At 57.4% G+C, this 18,526-nt stretch overlaps 1 protein-coding gene across 4 annotated transcripts in view; it reads left to right on the forward strand.

The window, feature by feature from the left end:
* The window catches only part of NECTIN2 (nectin cell adhesion molecule 2), a 28,589-nt gene that overhangs the window by 6,568 nt on the left and 3,495 nt on the right, over nucleotides 1-18,526 (forward strand). For 3 of the 4 annotated variants that reach the window (XR_011543795.1, XM_070632912.1, XM_070632910.1), the window contains exons 2-6: nucleotides 4,227-4,622; nucleotides 7,759-8,055; nucleotides 9,732-9,849; nucleotides 10,835-10,983; nucleotides 17,674-17,827. Coding sequence is in view for 2 of the 4 variants with exons in the window: in XM_070632910.1 (XP_070489011.1) it covers nucleotides 4,227-4,622; nucleotides 7,759-8,055; nucleotides 9,732-9,849; nucleotides 10,835-10,983; nucleotides 17,674-17,827 (1,114 nt within the window). In the remaining 2 variants the exon portion in view is untranslated. Of the gene's footprint in view, nucleotides 1-4,226; nucleotides 4,623-7,758; nucleotides 8,056-9,731; nucleotides 9,850-10,834; nucleotides 10,984-14,842; nucleotides 17,828-18,526 lie in introns of all 4 variants that reach the window. The other variant, XR_011543796.1, reaches the window with a different exon arrangement.

Raw genomic sequence — 18,526 nt, forward strand, 5'->3', positions numbered from 1 at the left:
TCAGGCACTGATCTAGGCTCTGGGGATCCAGCAGAGAACAAGACAGATGAAGGTCCCTGCCCCCAGCACTGATGTTCTCTTGGGGACGATACATCGGGAGTTATGAGGAAAACAGAGCAGAGGCAAGGAGATTTTGTTATTGTCAGTGGGCGATTAGGGAATGCCTGGCTAAGCAAAGGGCTGAAGGAAGGGAGAGAGGGAGCCCTTGGGACGTGTGTGGGAAGAGCATTCCAAGATGAGGGGACAGCATGTGCAAAGGCCCTGAGGTGGGACTTGCCTGGCACGATTGAGGGATAGTGCGGAGGCCAGCGTGGCTGGAACAGGGTGAGCCAAGGGGACGAGGGTGGGAGATGAGGTCAGCATGAGGACAGGCACAGACCAGGCAGCATCTGTGGACCGCTGGAAAGACCTGAGCTTTTTTCTGAGTGAAAAGAGAGCCATGGGAGGGCTCAGAGCAGAGAGGAGGGACACGGTCTGCTGTAGCTTCTCACAGGCCCCTCGGGCTGCCTGTGGGAACAGACTGTGAGGGGCATCTGCAGTCCTCCATGAGGGGGGGCTGCCCCAGAGGGGAGGTGCCAGCAGACGAGGCCAGGATGGCGGCGGTGGACGGGTCAGATGTGGTCGGACTGTAGTAGATGTGTTTTGAAGATGGAGCTGACAGGATTTCCTGATGGATGCGTGTGGGGTGAGAGAGAAGGTGGGGGGGGGCGGGGGGTGGCGGGGAGGACTCCAACGCTTTGATCCTGAACCTTTTCCTGAAGTGGAAATGCCAAAAAAAAAAACGGACTGCTAGCCCCTCAGGGGCTCAACCAGCCTACGCATTCACTCAGAATTAGCAACTGAGAAGGGGTCGGAGAGCGCGGGGTTTTAGGACCGTGTTCATTCACTACTGCCAGCCGGTCTCTGTTGCAGGTGCGGAGGGTCCAGCTGTGAGCAAAACGGGACAGAATCTCTGTCCTGGTGGAGCTCAAGGGGGTCGAGAAATGTCTAGGGTGTCAGATGGGGCGAGGTGCTGTGTAGACAAATGGGGTGCGGGGCTGGAGGACGAGGGCCGGCTCAGGGAGCGGAGAGGTGCGTGGCCACCTGGGGCAGCATCCTGGGGGTGAAAGAATGATCTGAGGAGTCTGCCCCACAGGGAGCTAGAAGTGGGTGTTTTTAGTCCTCTGAAGCTGACAGTGTTGAGACGCTCCCCCCCAGAAGCGGGGGAGGGGGGGACAGCCTCCCTCCAAAGGGAGATGGAGCATCTTGCCATCACAGGACTCTCCTGAGGACAGGAAAGCTGAGTCCCAGAAGGGGCCCAGAGGCCCAGAGAGGGCTCCAGTCTCCACCACCAGGAAGCCCTCCGCACCCGCCTCAGTGGGTCAGGCCTCTTGCTCCAGCTTCTTCTCCCACACCCACCCCCTTCAGTCTTTATGGTGTCCTTGGTGATGACAGTTTGTGCAATATTTGTCTCCCCTGCTGGAATGGCATCTGATGGTCCCAGCGCTTTGGTGGCCCCGCTGCCAGCACAGAGCCTGATACTCATTCGACAGTGTTTGTGGAGCACCTGCTCCGTGGGTTGAGTCCATACTGGTTGCATGGATTTGCATAGGATGGGAAAGGATGGCGGGAGAGCAGATTACTTCCGGTTCCGCCCTCTCCCCCAACCGCTAAACCCCTTTCTAACTCCCTCTGGTGGAGCCGACCTCCTCCCCATGCCCAGGCACAGTTGGGACCTCTGGGTCTTTTTGTTGACACTTGTCAGGCCTTTTGGTGTCTGATAATGCATTGCTGTCCAGCTCCGCCTTCCCCTCAAGTCTCCTTGGCTTCAGCCAAGTCCTTCTCCAATTGAAGAGCCCTCATTGGCTCCCACTTGCCTCAGGGGGAGCCCCCACTCCCTGGCCCCATCCTGCTTTCTCTGCCACGCACCTGACTGGGGACCCTTCCTTCCTCAACCGGCTAGAAGGGGGCAGAGCTTTTGGGGATCCTTGTCCCGCACTGAGTGCATGTGGCAGCCAGGAGAGAGGAGGGTCCTGGCACCTCAGGGAATGCCTTGAGGGAACGGGGTGGCCCTTCCTCAGCGCCACCCAACTGCCCCCCGGGAGTCCCATATCCTGATTTTTGTTTGAGTTTTGACCTTGAATCTCCAGACCCTTCTGTGCCGCGAGGTCACTTCTGAAACAATGCCATGTAGGGCGAAAGTAAACACAAGTGAGAGCTGGATCCGGCTTGCTGCGGGGGGCCATTCACCTCGGCCTGACTCACCCGTGCCAGGCCCTGCGAAGGGCTTACGGGAAAACACTGAGTCATGGAATTGTCTCAGGGACGCTGCACGGCCACTTAAACATCCCCATTTTATAGACGGAGGAGATTAGGCTCCAAACAAGGTCTGCCACCTGGAAAGGGACAGAGCCAGCAGGAGATCCCTGCCATCTGCTCCGAGATGCCACACTCTTGTCGCTCTGGGGTCGCCCCAGAGTGGAGAGGCCCCATCTCCCAAGGTGGCACTGTGAGGTCTGAGTTGGGAGACCTGTGCGGGGAATTCCACGAGATGATGCGTGTGTCACACCCTGCTGCCACTTCACTGATGGCTTCTTTCCAAAAGTGCCTGGCACCGGCCCCGCCCGAGGGGTTGCTTTCTGCCGGGGACCCTCTCGTTAGGGTCACCTGTTAATGTTCCCTGGGTTCCTTTGTGAGACCAGAGGCTGCACACACTCCCCATCCCCACCTCGGTTGGAGTCAGCTGGGTCGGAGTCAGCCCCTTGAGACGGGGTGTGTGCCCTTGGCTTTGCCGGAGGCTGAGTGTCGAGAGCCACTTACCCGGCTGTGTTTATTTAACCAGCTCGGAGCCCGTGTTTCCTGTGCCAAGTGCGCTACAAATAGTCTTTAATCCTTATAACAAGCCCAGGAGGTGGGCGCGGTCATGACCCTCTTTTTACAGCTGAGGAAACTGAGGCACAGAGAGGTTAAATGGCTTGCCCCAGGTCACAGTGCCAGCAGGTGGCAGAGCCAGGATTCAAACCCAGGCAGCCTGTGTCCTCAGTCGCCAGGCTGGAAACATTCTTCTTTATTCCGGTTGTTATTAAAAATGAGGAAAAAAAAGATAAGCTGAGAAACGGAAACAGACGTTTAGCAAAAACTTGTACATAAATATTCGCAGTAGCTGTGTTTATGACCACCCAAAAGTGGAAACAACCCACATGTCCGTCAGCTGATGAGGAGATAAACGAAATGTGGTATGTCCCCACAATGGAATATTATTCGGCCATAAAGAGGAATGAGTACTGACCCGTGCTATGACATGGATGACCCTGCAAGGTTATGCTGAGTGAAGAAAGCCAGTCTCAAAAGGTCACATAGTGCATGATTCTGTTTATGTGAAATGTCCAGAACAGGCAGATCTTTAGAGACAGGAAGTGGATGAGAGGTTACCAGGGCTGGGGGGTGGGGTGGGGTCGGGGGGAATGGGGAGTGACTGTTAATGGGTACAGAAATTTCTTTGGGGGATTATAAAAATGGCCTAAAATTGATTACGGCGATGGATGCAGAACTCGTCAATATACAAAAAGCCATTAAGCGGGACACTTTAAATGGGTAGATGGGAATTATTTCTCTGTAAAGCTGCCCCCCCCCAAAAAAAAAACAGTCTAAGAGAGCTGTAGGTTTTATCAAAAGGTGGGAGCAAGTAAATTCCTATGGAAAAAGATGAAAACTACCCTCCCACTTTTTAATTTTTTTGAAATTTGTTTGGTGATCGATTTATTTTTCTGTTGACTTGATTTGGGAGGATTATTTTTTTCTCCAAACATTTTATCCTGAAAAATTTCAAACATGCGGGTGGAAGGGTGGACCAGAGGCCTCTAGACTTTCCGGCGGGGCCATTGGCCGCATTTGTTTCTTCACTGTCTCTGTATCTTGTTTTATTTTCTTACTGAACCGTTTGAGAGAAGATTGCAAAGTTGACATTGTAACCCTGTATCTTTTAAGAAAAAGCCACACAATGTAACCACGATTTCCTCATGGCGCCTAGTCACAGTAATTCCATGATGTGTTAGATGGACTCAGAGGGCCCTAGTTTTCCTCTGTGTCTTTTCTGGCTGGCCTTACTGGAATCGGGGCCCCTTGAAGGCTCCGGTGTTCCCTTTGGGGCCTGCATGTCCCTGTGGGGCCCCCTCAGGACGGCCCTGCCAAGCCTGCAGGGGTCTGGGTCCTTTGCCCACCTGACTTCCCTCTTCCCTCTCTCCCAGGAGCCCAGGATGTGCAGGTGCGCGTGCTGCCCGAGGTGCGGGGCCACCTGGGGGGCACCGTGGAGCTGCCGTGCCACCTGCTGCCACCAGCCTCTGAGGTCCAGGTGTCACAGGTGACGTGGATGCGCATGGATGCTGCTGGGATCAGCTCGAACGTGGCTGTTTTCCACCCTTTGTACGGGCCCAGCTTCCCCAGCCCGAAGCCTGGCAAGGAGCGGTTGTCCTTTGTCACGGCCAGGCAGAGCCCTGGGGCTGGGCAGGGCGCGAAGATGGAGCTGCGAGATGCCACGCTGGCGCTGGGGGGGCTGACGGTGGAGGATGAAGGCAACTACACCTGCGAGTTTGCCACCTTCCCCCAGGGCACCGGCCGTGGAGTGACCTGGCTCAGGGCCATAGGTGAGCAGGGCGGGGAGCGGGGGACAGTGAGGTGGGGAGGAGCGCGATGTGGCAAGGGGTCTGTTTCCCTCTCTGCTTCGGCCATAATGTCAACTTTCTCCGTGGTCTTCAGTCAACTGGCAAATATTCCTGAAACACCTGCTCTTTGTCAGATGCTGTTCTGCCAGTTGGGGACACAGCAGGGATGTATCTTCAGCACCCCTGTGTACCAGGCACTGTTCTTTTTTTTCCCTTTATTTTTTTGATTGAGGTCACATTGGTTTATAACATTCTGTAAGTGTCAGGTATACATCATGTTTCGATTTCTGTATAGACTGTGTCGTGCTCACCACCCAAAGTCTAATTACCATCTGCCACCATACACATGTGCCGTACACGTGGTTATACGTGCTGTGGACGCCGGAGTGGGGCAGGTTGTGCTTCACCTAGCGAGGTCTGTGGTGTTTGAACAAGAACTAGAAGGAGCTGAGGGAACCCTGCAAATATCTAAGGGAAGAGAGTGCCAGGCAGAGGGAATGGTAAGTGCAAAGGCCCTGAGGCAGCTCGCACCTGGAATATTTGAGGAAGGATGAGGAAGTCAGTGTGGTGGAGATGAGTGAAGACAGGGATAATAGGAAAGGACGACACGGGGAAGGTGGTGAAGGGGAGGGCATGGATCACAGATAGGCTCATGGAGCTTATCAAGACTTTTGCTTTTTTTTTTTGGTGTGGAAGATTGTCACTGAGCTAACATCTTGCCAGTCTTCCTCTATTTTGTATGTGGGATGCCACCACAGCATGGCTGGTTGAGCGGTGTGTTGGTCTGCACCCAGGATCCGAACCCACGAACCCCAGGCCGCTGAAGCAGAGCATTCAAACTTAACCACTGTGCCACTGGGCTGGCCCAGGCCTTTGGCTTTTGCCCTGAGAGCACAAGAGCTCCGGGAAGTTCTGAGCAGGGGAGGGGTGTGATCTGGCTTGGGGTCTCCCAGGCTCCTTCTGGCTGCACGGAGGTGGGAGGTGAGGGTGGAAGCTGGGAGGCCACAGAGGAGGCGACTGTGTAAGTCCAGGCGGGAGTTGATAGCAAATAGACCGAGGTGGAGGCAGTGGGCGTGACGAGATCAGATTTGGGGGATATTTTAAAGATGAAGCCAGAGAAGAATGAAATTGGCAAACAGGATGTTGTAAAATACTCACTCCGAGTAAGGGACCCGGTGGCCTCATTTAGACAGAATCGAATTTAGATAGAAGCCTCTTAGTCAAGTCCTGTGGTGTAAGAAGGGCCCCTCGTGGGCACACCTCCACCAGCAGAGGAAGGGATGCACGAGCAGATGGAACAGTGTGTGCAAAGCCGGGGTGGGAGAGCGAGCTTGGCGTGCCAAGAACAGAAAGGAGGCTGGCGAGGTGGTGGTGAGGGCTTGGGTGACCCTCACCGAGGCAGGGACCCCATCAGGCCCGGCTTGCCTGGGCCTCGTCGGGTGGACTTCATCCCAAGTACCATTTGGAGCCGTTGGAGGGGTTCCAGCCAGCAGAGCCACCTGATCAGATTGTTGACACTGTTTGAAGATGACGGGCTGCTGTGGGGGGCTATTGGAGGGGTCAGCAGAGGTGGCTGGAAGCAGAGAGACCAGGAGGGAGAAGGCACTGGCTTGGAAGAGGCCAGATTCAGCGGGAGGCGGGTGGAGGGAAGTGGGTGGAAGAGAGACACTGTTGGGAGATAGTCAGCTCTCGTCCACGAATGGAGGGAGGACCTCGGGGAGGACTCCCAGCCTTCCGGCTTCAGCGGCAGGGCGACCACACAGCCGCTGAGCGAGCCGGGGAAGTGGGAGGAAGGTATTTTTTTGAAGGATGCTATTTCTTGCTAACTGTCGGCATTCCCCTGGAATCCCACCTGCCCCCCAACGACTTCCCAGAAGCCACATCACCCTGGACACTTTATTTTCCCTCCTCCAGCCCCGGAGAGTCTGAGGCATCTCCTGGGTCAACGCTTCCCTTTCTAGGCAGCCTGAAACCATAGCTGTTTTGCATAACCCAGAGCCCGGCTCTTCTCCCCACCACCCCTTGCAAAGGTCCCTCTTCTTGTGCAATCGTTTGTTCTGGGCAAGAGGTTTGGGGAGGCACCTGCGGGGGCAGGAGAGCAGAACAGAACAGCCGAGGCTCTTGGAGGGAGCAGGCGGTGCTGCGAGGGCCACCAACAGGAGAGGGTCAGAAGTCAGAGAACTTCCCTAGAGGAAGTTAGGCTGGGACCTGGAGGAAGGGGAGGAGCGAGCCAAGCAGAAGGAGGGCCGGAGCCTTCCAGGTGCAAGGTCACCGAGACCCCGCAGTGGGCGGGAGCAGGGACAGAGGTGGGTGGGGTGGGGTGCCTGGGGCACCCAAGGGTGGATGGGAGGGTGCAGAGAGGATGTGGGGAAGCCATCAGAGGCGCTGTGGCCGTCCAGGAGGCAGGGGAAGGAGAGGGAAGCAGAGGAGGGCTGAGAAGCTCAGGGGACGCCCAGATGGAGAGGTCCAGAGGCAGCTGGAGCCGTGCGGCAGGAGCAGGCGTCAGGCTGGGTGGGGGCCCGCGTCGGGAACTGGGTGCTATTCTGATTTTTCGTGGAGGGTCGGTTTTCCCTCCTAATATTTTCCCGTGTTCTCCAGAAGGATGAGTGAAAAGGGCAAATGATTCCCAGCCTCGGGAGTCTCTTGCCTTTATTAACTTCCAGCACCACAGTCTAACCGTGATCGCAGGAAAGAAGTGGGAGGTCTTTCCAGCTGGACCTCTGGACCACGCTGGCCTGCTTTTGGCTTTTCTTTTTAAATCTCAGCCTCTTCCAGGCTTTTCAGACGCCGTCTCTGCTTTTCTAGCAGAGCAGAGCAGACAGTATAATAAAATGGCTCATGCATAGCACAGTGCCGGGCTCTGTCCAAAGGGCTTTACGTATAATTTATTTAATCCGCACACAATCCTAGGGGGTGGGAACATTTATCGTCCCCAGTTTCAGAGGAAACTGAGGTACGGAGTTGGGAAATGACTTGCCTAAGGCCATGCAGCTGCTAAGCAGCAGCACTGGGATGGCAACCTGGGCAGCTGGGTCTTAACTGCTCAGCTCCACGGCTGAGGTGTTTGTTGAATGACTGCAGGTGAAGACTGACACGCCCGCTCTGTTCCTTTCCCCAGCCCAGCCCCAGAACCGTATTGAGAAGCAGGAGGTCCCGCTCAGCCTGGAGCCTGTGCCCGTAGCCCGCTGTGTCTCCACGGGGGGCCGGCCACCCGCCCGGATCTCCTGGCTTTCGCCCTTGGATGGGGAGGCCAGAGAGAGCCAGGTGTCCGGGTCTGTGCCCGGCACAGTCACCGTCACCAGCCGCTTCACCCTGGTGCCCTTGGGCCGAGCAGACGGTGTCGAGGTCATCTGCAAAGTGGAGCACGAGAGCTTCAAGGAGCCCGATCTGCTGTCTGTGAGCCTCTCCGTGCGCTGTGAGTGTGTCAGGAGCGATCGAACCCCCAGGGCTGTCTACACGCTCTCCTCTAGGGCATGTCTACACTCTCCCCGAGTGTTGTCTGCATTGGTTCCCTCGGGCCGAATAATTCTGCACTGCCTTCCTGCCTGTTGTCTACACTGGCTCTATCTACACACTGCCCCCTCATGGTCTACACTGCTTCCCTAGGCTGTCTTCTTGCTGCCACCATCAACAGTGTAAGCCATAGTGGGTCTGCAAGGGCCAGTTTTATACATTTCTTCCCAATTCTGCATCTAGTGAAGTCATATTGGTAGCTTGAAATCAAGCCTGGGGGAGTGTTTATGACAAGGAAATTGGCAAACTCTGCAGCTGGGGGCTGGGGTTTTTTTTTTCTTTTTTTGCTGAGGAAGATTGGCCCTGAGCCAACATCTGTGCCAGTCTTTCTCTACTTTGTATGTGGGATGCCACCACAGCATGGCTGACAATTGGTGTAGGTCTGTGCCCAGGATCCAAACCCATGAACCAAGGCCACTGAAGTGGAGTGCGCCGAACTTAACTGCTATGCCACAGGGCCGGCCTCAAGGGCTGGGTTTTTTTTTTCCTCCTTTCAGAGAGCCAGTTTACCAGCACGTAACTTCCCCCAACCATATCTTTCCTGGCTCTCATGGACCCTGGTGGACACTGCTCCCTCTCTGTCTGTATATCAACGACTCCTGGTCTGCCCAACCCAACGTTGTCTACACACGCACCCCCATTCACACTGCCTGAATTGGCTTCCCTAGGCACCGTCTATACTGAGCCTCCTGGGGTCTCTACACCAGCTCCCACCCCCCAGTATGATTCACATTGGCCCCTCTGGGCCCTGTCACTACTGGCCCTTCCAGAATGTTCTGTGCCAGCTCTTCAAAACTGCCTACGCTGACACCCCCTAATACCATCCATAGAGGCTGCCCTGGCACTCTCCCTGCAGACTCTGCCCAAATGGGAACCTTACCAGCCCTTCCAGTCACTGTCCAAACATACCCCAAACCCCAACTCAGAATCCTCTACCCTGGCTCCCAGGCAAGGCCTTCGGCTAAACCCATCCCCTCACCTACTCTGGCAGTTGGAGGTAACACACATTATCTGAAGTGGCTCCCGCAGGCCCTGTCTACACTGAACAATGCCTTCCTCACAACCACCCACAGCGGCGTCCCTGGATGGTGTCCACACTGGCCTCAGCAGACACAGCCCAGACTGATCTGCACCAGTTTCTGTGGTTCCACCTCCTGCCAAACCACCTCATTTCTTCTTTTATTTTTTAATATTCTGCCTCTCTCCCTTTTGTCCTTCCTCATTTATTTTCCTTTTTATTGCTGGGAAAGATTCCCCCTGAGCTAACATCTGTTGCCAATCTTCCTCTCTCTCTCTTTTTTTCCCTTCCCAAAGCCCCAGTATACAGTTGTAGATTCTAGTTGTAGGTCCTTCTAGTTCTTCTATATGAGCCGCCACCCCAGCATGGCCACTGACATGGTGTGGTTCCACGACCAGGAACCAAACCTGCCCCACTGAAGCAGAGCACCCCAAACTTTAACCACTAGGTCATGAGGGCTGGCTCCTATGCCGTTTCTGTAGGATTCCCATCTATCTGCTTACCTATCACCTCCTCGGGGATTCTCCCCATTTCTCAGCCAGTCCCCCTGTTTCCATCAGACCCCCCTGAAGTCTCCATCTCTGGCTATGATGACAACTGGTACCTCGGCCGTAGTGAGGCCACCCTGAGCTGTGACGTCCGCAGCAACCCAGAGCCCACAGGCTATGACTGGAGCACGTGAGTCCCGGGTGGACCTGGACTCCTGGGTCTGAGGGAGGAGGGGCTGGGGCCTGGACCCCTGGGTCTGAGGGAGGAGGGACTGGGGGCCTGGACTCCTGGGTGTGAGGGAGGAGGGGCTGGGGGCCTGGATCCCTGGGTCTGAGGGAGGAGGAGGTGGGGGCCTGGACCCCTGAGTCTGAGGGAGGAGGGACTGGGGGCCTGGACTCCTGGGTCTGAGGGAGGAGGGGCTGGGGGCCTGGACTCCTGGGTCTGAGGGAGGAGGGGCTGGGGGTACAGACTTCTGGGTCTGAGGGAGGAGGGGCTGGGGCCTGGACCCCTGGGTCTGAGGGAGGAGGGGCTGGGGCCTGGACCCCTGGGTCTGAGGGAGGAGGGGCTGGGGCCTGGACCCCTGGGTCTGAGGGAGGAGGGGCTGGGGCCTGGACCCCTGAGTCTGAGGGAGGAGGGACTGGGGGCCTGATCTCCTGGGTCTGAGGGAGGAGGGGCTGGGGGCCTGGACTCCTGGGTCTGAGGGAGGAGGGGCTGGGGCCTGGACCCCTGGGTCTGAGGGAGGAGGGGCTGGGGGCCTGGACCCCTGAGTCTGAGGGAGGAGGGGCTGGGGCTGGACTCCTGGGTCTGAGGGAGGAGGGGCTGGGGGCCTGGACCCCTGAGTCTGAGGGAGGAGGGGCTGGGGCTGGACTCCTGGGTCTGAGGGAGGAGGGGCTGGGGCTGGACTCCTGGGTCTGAGGGAGGAGGGGCTGGGGGCCTGATCTCCTGGGTCTGAGGGAGGAGGGGCTGGGGGCCTGATCTCCTGGGTCATGGGAGAGGACCACCAGGGGCCCAAACCCATGAGTCTTCCAGAAGGAGGGAGCTGGCAGTACTGGGCTCTCAGGCAGTAAGTTTTAGATCCCTGGAGCTGGGCTTCCGAGGGCTCTGTCATCAGGGACCAGGCCTTGCTCCCGTCTGGCCCCTGCTGTCCCCGTCACATGACCCCCATCCTCTCCAGAACCTCGGGCACCCTGCCAGCCTCAGCCGTCGCCCAGGGCCCCCAGCTGATCATTCACTCGGTGGACAAGCTGGTCAACACCACCTTCATCTGCACGGTCACCAACGCCGTGGGCACAGGCCGCGCAGAGCAGGTGGTCCTCGTTCGAGGTAAGCGGGTCTTGGGGGCGGCGTGTGACAAGTGGGTCTGCTCCCCCGGCGCTCCTCCCTCCTGGAGCCGGGCCGCGCTGGAGAGGCTGTGCCGCCGGCCGGGAGAGGGCTTCCGACCCACCTCGCCAATCGGGGAGCAGGGCCCTGTGGCTTTTTTGCCTTGTCCCAGGTGGGATCTGGATTGGGGTGACAGGGCGGGCGTGGGCAGAGGAGTGAGGAGGTAGAGGCCTGTGCTGGGGGCTTTGTAGAAAGTAGAGGCGGGGAAGGGTCTTCAGGAAGAGACTCAGGGACATTGCCGTGGGCTCCAGCCAGTGAGACGCACGCACAGAATCACATAGCTGACTGTCGGAGAGACACATGTCAGCAGCTAGATAGACACAGAGATGTTCAGAAACGTTGACCTCTTACGTGAGTGCTGGTCAGAACCGTCTGGAAAGCAGTGCTAGTGTGTGCTGGAAGGTTTGTGTTTCTGGAGGTGGTATTTGGGGAATGGCGGCTGTGCGTCTGTGGGTCGAAAGTTCTCTGTCTCCTGATGTGAACACAGAAGCACACAAGCCCCAAGACATGTCGCTGGAGAGGAAGAGAACGAAGCCAAGCCAGGCCTGTGCACAGGCTGATGGAAACGAGATTGAAGTCACAGCTGTAGACCCACAAGCCTGCAGGGAGGCTGGGGCGGTTATGGGGCTACGCATCAGAGACAGAGACACGTGGACTCCTGGTCTGGGAACGGAGTCCCCTCCATGTCAGAGCCACAGCCCCCAGGGCCTGCATCTACAGAGACACGCTCTGTGCTTCGAGATGCGTTGGAATCGAAACAGACACTCACCCAAAACGTAACCCACACACTCAAACCCATTGTCACCAAGATCCACACCCCGAGAGAGCAGGGACACCAGCCAAGACATACTGAACAAAGCCAGATGACACCAGGCCAGAGCCGGTGAGATGCCACAGGTTCCTGGAAAGAGCCTCCCAGCATGGCGGTCCTTGCAGCACGCCCGCGCGACACACAACAGCCTCTGCGGGTAGGAGGACAGTCCCCCAGAAGCACGACCGAGAACAAACGCAAAGATGTAGGTGTGAAGATGGACACACACTCACACCTGGAGACAGACGGAAAGAGACCCCTTACTGAGACATGATCTTAACACCACACACACACACCTGGACAGACACCCAAATGAAAACAGACCCCTCCTAAGGAATTTAGTCACTCACCAGGGAGATGTGACATCGCTATTTAGAAACACTGTCACAAACCACAAATCAGAAAGACAGTTGACCTGCCCTCAGCATGGCTGACAGGCTCAGATACACACAAACACGCACACCTGGAGGGAGACACTACCACAGACATGCTGGAAGCCAGAAGGATCTGGAACAGCAACGGTTCTACACGCGGAAACAGCATCACACACACAGAGGCTGAGAAAGAAACTTGGAGATGTTCTCAGAGGTGCACACCCTCAGGAGTTCCCCAGAAACCCCTTTACAGAGATTCTCTTTCAACGCATCGTCATCTGAGAAATATTTGTTGAGGTTTCCTCTTTGCCAGGCAGCCTCGCTGAAGTTGGGGATACAATGGTGGACAAGAAAGACACAGTGTGTGCCCTCCAAGGCACACCCAGCGGAGGGCCAGCTCCACCCATCCAGCAAGATGCCCAACTGGAAATACAGCCCTGGACCGCTACCCCAGAAACACCCAGGAGGCTGGTCTCCCAACCCACGCTCCCGCGGTAGGCACCGCCAGGGGGCGGAGCCTGCAGAACACAGATGCGGTCACACATAAGGGCCTTCGGAAGAATAGACAACCGCAAAAATATGGACACCCCCCAAACACACAGACATCCCAGGGATGTCCAGTGCTGGAAGCACCCCCCCCCCCCCCCCACAAAGAGAACACAGCAGCTTCAGCCTTCAGCCCTTTGGCAATATTCCCCAGTGAAACACACACATACTCAGAGCCCCATCAGGGACATGGGGGCCCACAGAATGACACCCCCAGAGAAAGACTCAGCCCTCTGGAAAGACCTTCCTGCTCCTCAACTCTCCCAGAGCTGGCCACAGGCCCGCACACAGTCAAAGACATCGTCGCAAAGACGTGTGCCCACAGATGGATGCCAACAGAAATGGGGACATGCTGTGAGGAGCCTAGAGATCCCGCCACTGCCGTGGGAATACCAACAGACAGCCCGGCCCAGGGAGAAAACTCGCAGCAGTGGTGGAACCACTCTGAGCGGGTCCCAGAGACACATCATGCCCAGATATTCCGTCACAGACACGCGGATTCCCATGCGCACACGGATCCAGACATGTCACAGACGCATGGTTTGGGGTTCGCTCCGGCACAGACAGGTGCACGGGCTGCAGCTCAGACTAGACGTCGCCTCAGCGAGACCTCAGAGAGCGTTGGGCCTGCAGACTCATGAGCGCTCCCCCGCCATCTCCAAAATACCACCTCCAGAAACAGGCAGACATTCCAAGACACGTTAAAACTGGTTCCCAGACGAGATGGATGAGCACGCACGGTGAGCAGTCTGTTTCCTGCCCCGACCCTGTGTGCAGGTAGAGACATACCCCACCCCCTGCAAAGGCTTCACAAAATAGTACTTACCCTTCATACTGGAGATCCGCTTTTTCTAGTCTACTTTTTTTTTTTATTGCTACTTGCGAGTCATGTTACTGATTTGACAGCCCACGGGGTTGTGATTCCCTATTTGAAAAGGCCACTCTTAAAAGAAACACCCAGAAACGATGTCCTCAAGCGCCTGGGTCCCAGCCCCGCTGTGTGCAGCGGTGTGGGGAGAGGGGATCGGTATAAATGGACCCCTGTCCGTCTCTCCTTGCCAGGTCCTGTGTGCAGGACGGGGAAAGGGCTTGTGTGAGGGGATTCCAGGGCCTGTGGCATCAGTATCTGTCCCTGGCATGGGGCCCAGACGCCCCCTCCCTCATTCTCTTGCCTCCTCCCCATTAGTGCTCCCTGGCTTAGCGCTTCCTTCTCCGACTTTCCCCTCCCTTCCCCCCCCCCCAGCCCTCCCCTCCCACCCGCTCAGCCACTGCGGGCGACACTAGGGCGACACTAGCTGTAGGCGTCGTGAGCCCCCTTTTCCACGCTGAGGACGTGTGGTTCAGAGAGGAGGCGGCCAGGCCGCCCAGACCACGGGCTCCCAGCCACTCCCCAGGGAGGAATTCTTCCCCAGGACCCTTGCCCTTCTCGGTCCCCTTCCTGCAAGTGCAAAGAGCTTGAGGACCAAACAGCCTCACCTCCACTTCAGCTCTGCCTCTCTCTGGCTGGATCCCCCCAAGATCCCACCACCCTGACCTCAGAGCTTTTGTGAGGACCCCACAGCACGTCCTAAGGGGGTTGCAGACTCAGATGCCTGTAGGGGTGACTGGGTGACCAGGTGGGGAACTCTGTTCCCTTGCCAGTCCCCAGCCTTCCCTCAGTGACAGCCCCGTCACCAGGTGGAGGAGATGAGACTTTGATGGTGCCAGATCAGATTCCTTTTTCTCTAAAAGAAATCTGGAATTTTCGGCAAAATGGCCTGGTTTTGGCAATGTTGGCTAGCAAGTTTAATTTTTGAAAGACACTGTGCAGGTGGAAGGAAACACATCTGGGGACCACCAGTTGGCACCCCCCCCCAACTATGTACAAAGCCCCCAGCCTGTAGCAAAGAACAAACGAGCTCTCCCTTCCCTCCCCACCTCCTGCTCCGTTCTCTGCTCTCTCAGAGTCGCCTCCTCGTTCCCTCACTGCCCTCCCACCCCCGTGTCCTGTGTCCTTCCTGCCCCCCCAGACATCTCCTCTTGACCTCGTGTCTCCCTCTCTCTCTCTCTCACCCTCCTTCTCTCTCCTCAGACACCCCCCGGGCCTCGACCCGAGACGTGGGTCCAGTGGTGTGGGGGGCCGTGGGGGGGACTCTGCTGGTGCTGCTGCTTCTGGCTGGGGGGTCCTTGGCCTTCATCCTGCTGAGGGGGAGGAGGAGGAGGAAGAGCCCCGGAGGAGGAGAGGACGGCGGCAGAGGAGCGTCCTACGATGCAAAAACGCAAGTGTTTGGGAACGGAGGCCCCGTCTACAGGACACCAGTGGCCCCTGGTCCCCCAGGGCCAGATGGCAAGGACGAGGAGGATGAGGAGGAAGACGAGGAGAAGGAGGAGAAGGCAGAGAAGGACCTCATGTTGCCTCCACCCCCGGTGCTCGAGGACGACATGGAGTCCCAGCTGGATGGCTCCCTCATCTCACGGCGGGCGGTATACGTGTGACCCCCGAGACAGACAGACAGACAGACAGACAGAGCCGGCTGCACCAGCCAAGGCTTCCAGACTGGTTGGACTCGTTTGTCTGGATGACACTGGAGTTCAAAGGCTGCCTCCCGATTTCCTGGGCTTGGAGGGAGGTGGCGAATCACACACTGGACTTGCGTCTCCAGGGCTGCCTGGGGAAGGGGAGGCCCCGGGGAGCTCGGTAGCGGGGACCCACAGCGGACCCCCCCGGAGACTTGGTTTTGGCTCCGGCCTGCCCCGGCCCCATGAAACTCAGGAGTTAATAAACGCCTTGGAGGAAAACATTGGGGGTGTCTTGTAATACATCAGACCCCCTCCTTGGGGCGGGACAGGAACTGCTGAGTCCCAGGGATGGGAAGAGCTGAAGTGGGCCCCAGGGAGAGGGAGCCTGATGGGTGCTCGACTTGAGAAAGCTGGGAGGCTCTGACTGCTTGGGTCCTTGAAAGACCCATTGGATGCTGAAGACCCCCCGAGGCCAGTGGGACTGGAAACTGAGCTTAGAGGCTGAGATGCTTGGGCGCGGGGCTTCCAGCACAGAGGCTGCCTTCCCTGGGGAGTGGCCAGACTGGTGGGAGGCCTGAGTTCCCGAGAGAGTGGGGCTGGGGTGCTGGACTCCTGGGGCCCTGCGGGGGGGATGCTGGGACCTGACCCCCGGGGGGAGCTCAGACCCCACCTCCTGAGGTTGCTGAGGATCTTGGGAGGGAGGGCTGCCCCTGCCTCGGGGCCCCTGAGGGTACGGAGCAGGCGAGGGTACTGAGGAAGCAGGGAAGTCCCACCTGTCACCATGGAGCAGTGGCCTTTCCCAGCCTCCTTCCTCTTTCTGTGTCCCCAGGCTGGGCCCGGGGGAATTTTCAGTGATTCAGAGGGAGGGGCCACAGCTCTGTATCCCTCCCACTCCCCCCAACTAGAAAACCCCCCACACCCAGCCCAGGGACTGAGGCAGGGACCTGGGAGGGCCAGGGTTAAAACCCAGCCACCTCTGCTCTCCCGAGCCCCAGAGCTGCCTGTGTGAAACGCAGGTGGCCAGGTGCCCTTCGTCTCTGCTCCTGAGGCAGTTAGGGGCGGGTCTCTATGGGGCTGAGCAGCCAGGAGGTGCTGGGGGAGTTCATTTCTTCCACCAGCGTGCACTCGCACTCACTCTGCTGGGGACACAGCGGTGACCTCCCAGGAATGCGGTCAGTAGTGACGACAGGAATCACAGTAATTTTAGGGTGACCATGAGTGGACCGAGCAGCAACTACTCTGTTATTCCTCCACGCCCTGAAGCCCGCCAGAGGATGCCAGCCCTCGCGTCGAACAGGACCTTGCGGAAGTCGGATCCTCCGGGGATCCAGACGTCATCCCTCTGGGCAGCTTTCTCTCCTTGCATGTGTGGTGGGGTTGATAGAAGGGTGGGGCTCTTGCACACCTGTTATTTCCTCTGGCTGTTTCCTGTCTGTCCCACCCCGTCCCCTGCACCATGGGAGGGCGGTGCCTGCAGGCGGGGGCGGGAATCTTGTCAATCTGGCATGCGGTAGGTCCTGGAGAGCCTGTGCTGGGCCCCTCCTCATGCGTCTAGAAGATGCCAACTGTGTGCCAGACCCTGCCCCTCGCAGCTCATAGTCTAGTGTGGAAATTGGCGAGTAGACAGGTAACTGTGCCAGAAGATGCCAGGAGAGGGAAGCGCTACACAGGAGAGGCCCCGGGGGCCGCGAGTCCTCCCAACCCCCTGTCCGGTCAGCTTGGAGGAGCTGTGATCCTCCGCCCAGGAGGACTCCATCCCCTGTAACGAAAGAGGAGTTCTGATCCCAATCCCAGAATCCCCCCAATTCTCTGCCTCTTAGCTCTGCTCCCCCGTCCTCTCCCTTCCCGCGTTCCCCCACTCGCCCCTCATCGCTCTGCTCGAGCCGGCCGCGTGGTCCCCGTGCTGTTCCTTAAAAACAACACGGGGCTTCCTCCTCCGGGCCTTTTCGCTGGCTGTCCCCTCTGCCTGGAACGCTCTCACGTTCTCCTGGCCATCCCCGGCAGCCCCTGCAGGTCTTCGCTGAATGTCACCTGCAGCAAGGCCCGCTCTGACTACCCTTGAGGGCCCCTGCTCTGTCACTTTCTTATCATCTTCCCTGCTGTTAGAGTTGTATCCTGTGTCACGTCACTGCCACCTGGCACATTCGCCATTGTCTTTGTTTCTGTACAGTTGGTCCCTCTCTCTCCCAGAACGCAAGTTCCATGGGGGTGGGGACTTTGTATGTTTTGGTCACCATCCTAGCCCACAGCAAATGCTCAGTGAGGATTAGTTGAAGGGAAGAATGTCCCCTGCCCTTGGGAGAGAGGGTAGGCAGGTGGGCTGTGACTTAGAGAGGGGGCACTGGGAATAAGGCGCAGTGGCTTCCTCCTGGACACCCCCTCATGCTATCCCTCTTCTTGCAGAGACTCCCAACACAGCAGGCGCAGGGGCCACGGGTGGCATCATTGGGGGCATCATTGCTGCCATCATTGCCACCGCTGTGGCTGCCACGGGCATCATCATCTGCCGGCAGCAGCAGAAGGAGCAGGGGCTGCAGGGGGCAGAGGAGGAGGATGAGTGAGTGATGGGCCCTGAGAAGCGGGTGGGGGAGGGGCCCCAGAACTGGGGAGCACAGGGTCGGGGCAAGGGTGGGGGACAATCATCCATAATGGCTGTGTGAAACAGAGAGAGCCCAGATAACTATGACTCGGCTGGGGTGGAGGGGAGAGTTCATTTCTGTCTCCCGTAAAGCATGGGTCCAACAGCTCTGCTCTGTGAGGTCCTCAGAGCCCAGGCTCCTGCTATCTTGTTGCTCCACTTTCCCTTGTCGACGCAAATAATCAATAACCAACCATGGATAAGAAAGATAGTGATATTTATCGAGCCAGTGCTGAGGACTAGCCCGGAAGTGCAATCTCCACTGGAGAAGAAAGCACTGCAGGGGAGCGTGGTTTACCGCATGGTTATATATTGTTTTAGAACAAAGAACATACACCAAGCATGACAGGAATACAATTTTCTTTCCCCCATAGTCACAAAGATGTTTTGCTGCAGTTTAACAGGTACACAGCAGGTCAACTTGACCTTGGTTTTCTCTGGGAAGAAAAGCTGATCTTCAAAGAATTACTGATATTGGCGTCAGAGGAAGGGAGACATTTATCCTATTCTTTGCTTTGGGAAAATGCATGAAGCAGATGTACAGTGCACATCTGGTGGGCCCTAAGTCAGGCTGCTCTGGGAAAAACAAGTTTTAGGCTGAATTGGGGTTAAACCAGA

The sequence above is a fragment of the Equus przewalskii genome, chromosome 9 (assembly GCF_037783145.1).
Source record: "Equus przewalskii isolate Varuska chromosome 9, EquPr2, whole genome shotgun sequence".
Taxonomy (NCBI): domain Eukaryota; kingdom Metazoa; phylum Chordata; class Mammalia; order Perissodactyla; family Equidae; genus Equus; species Equus przewalskii.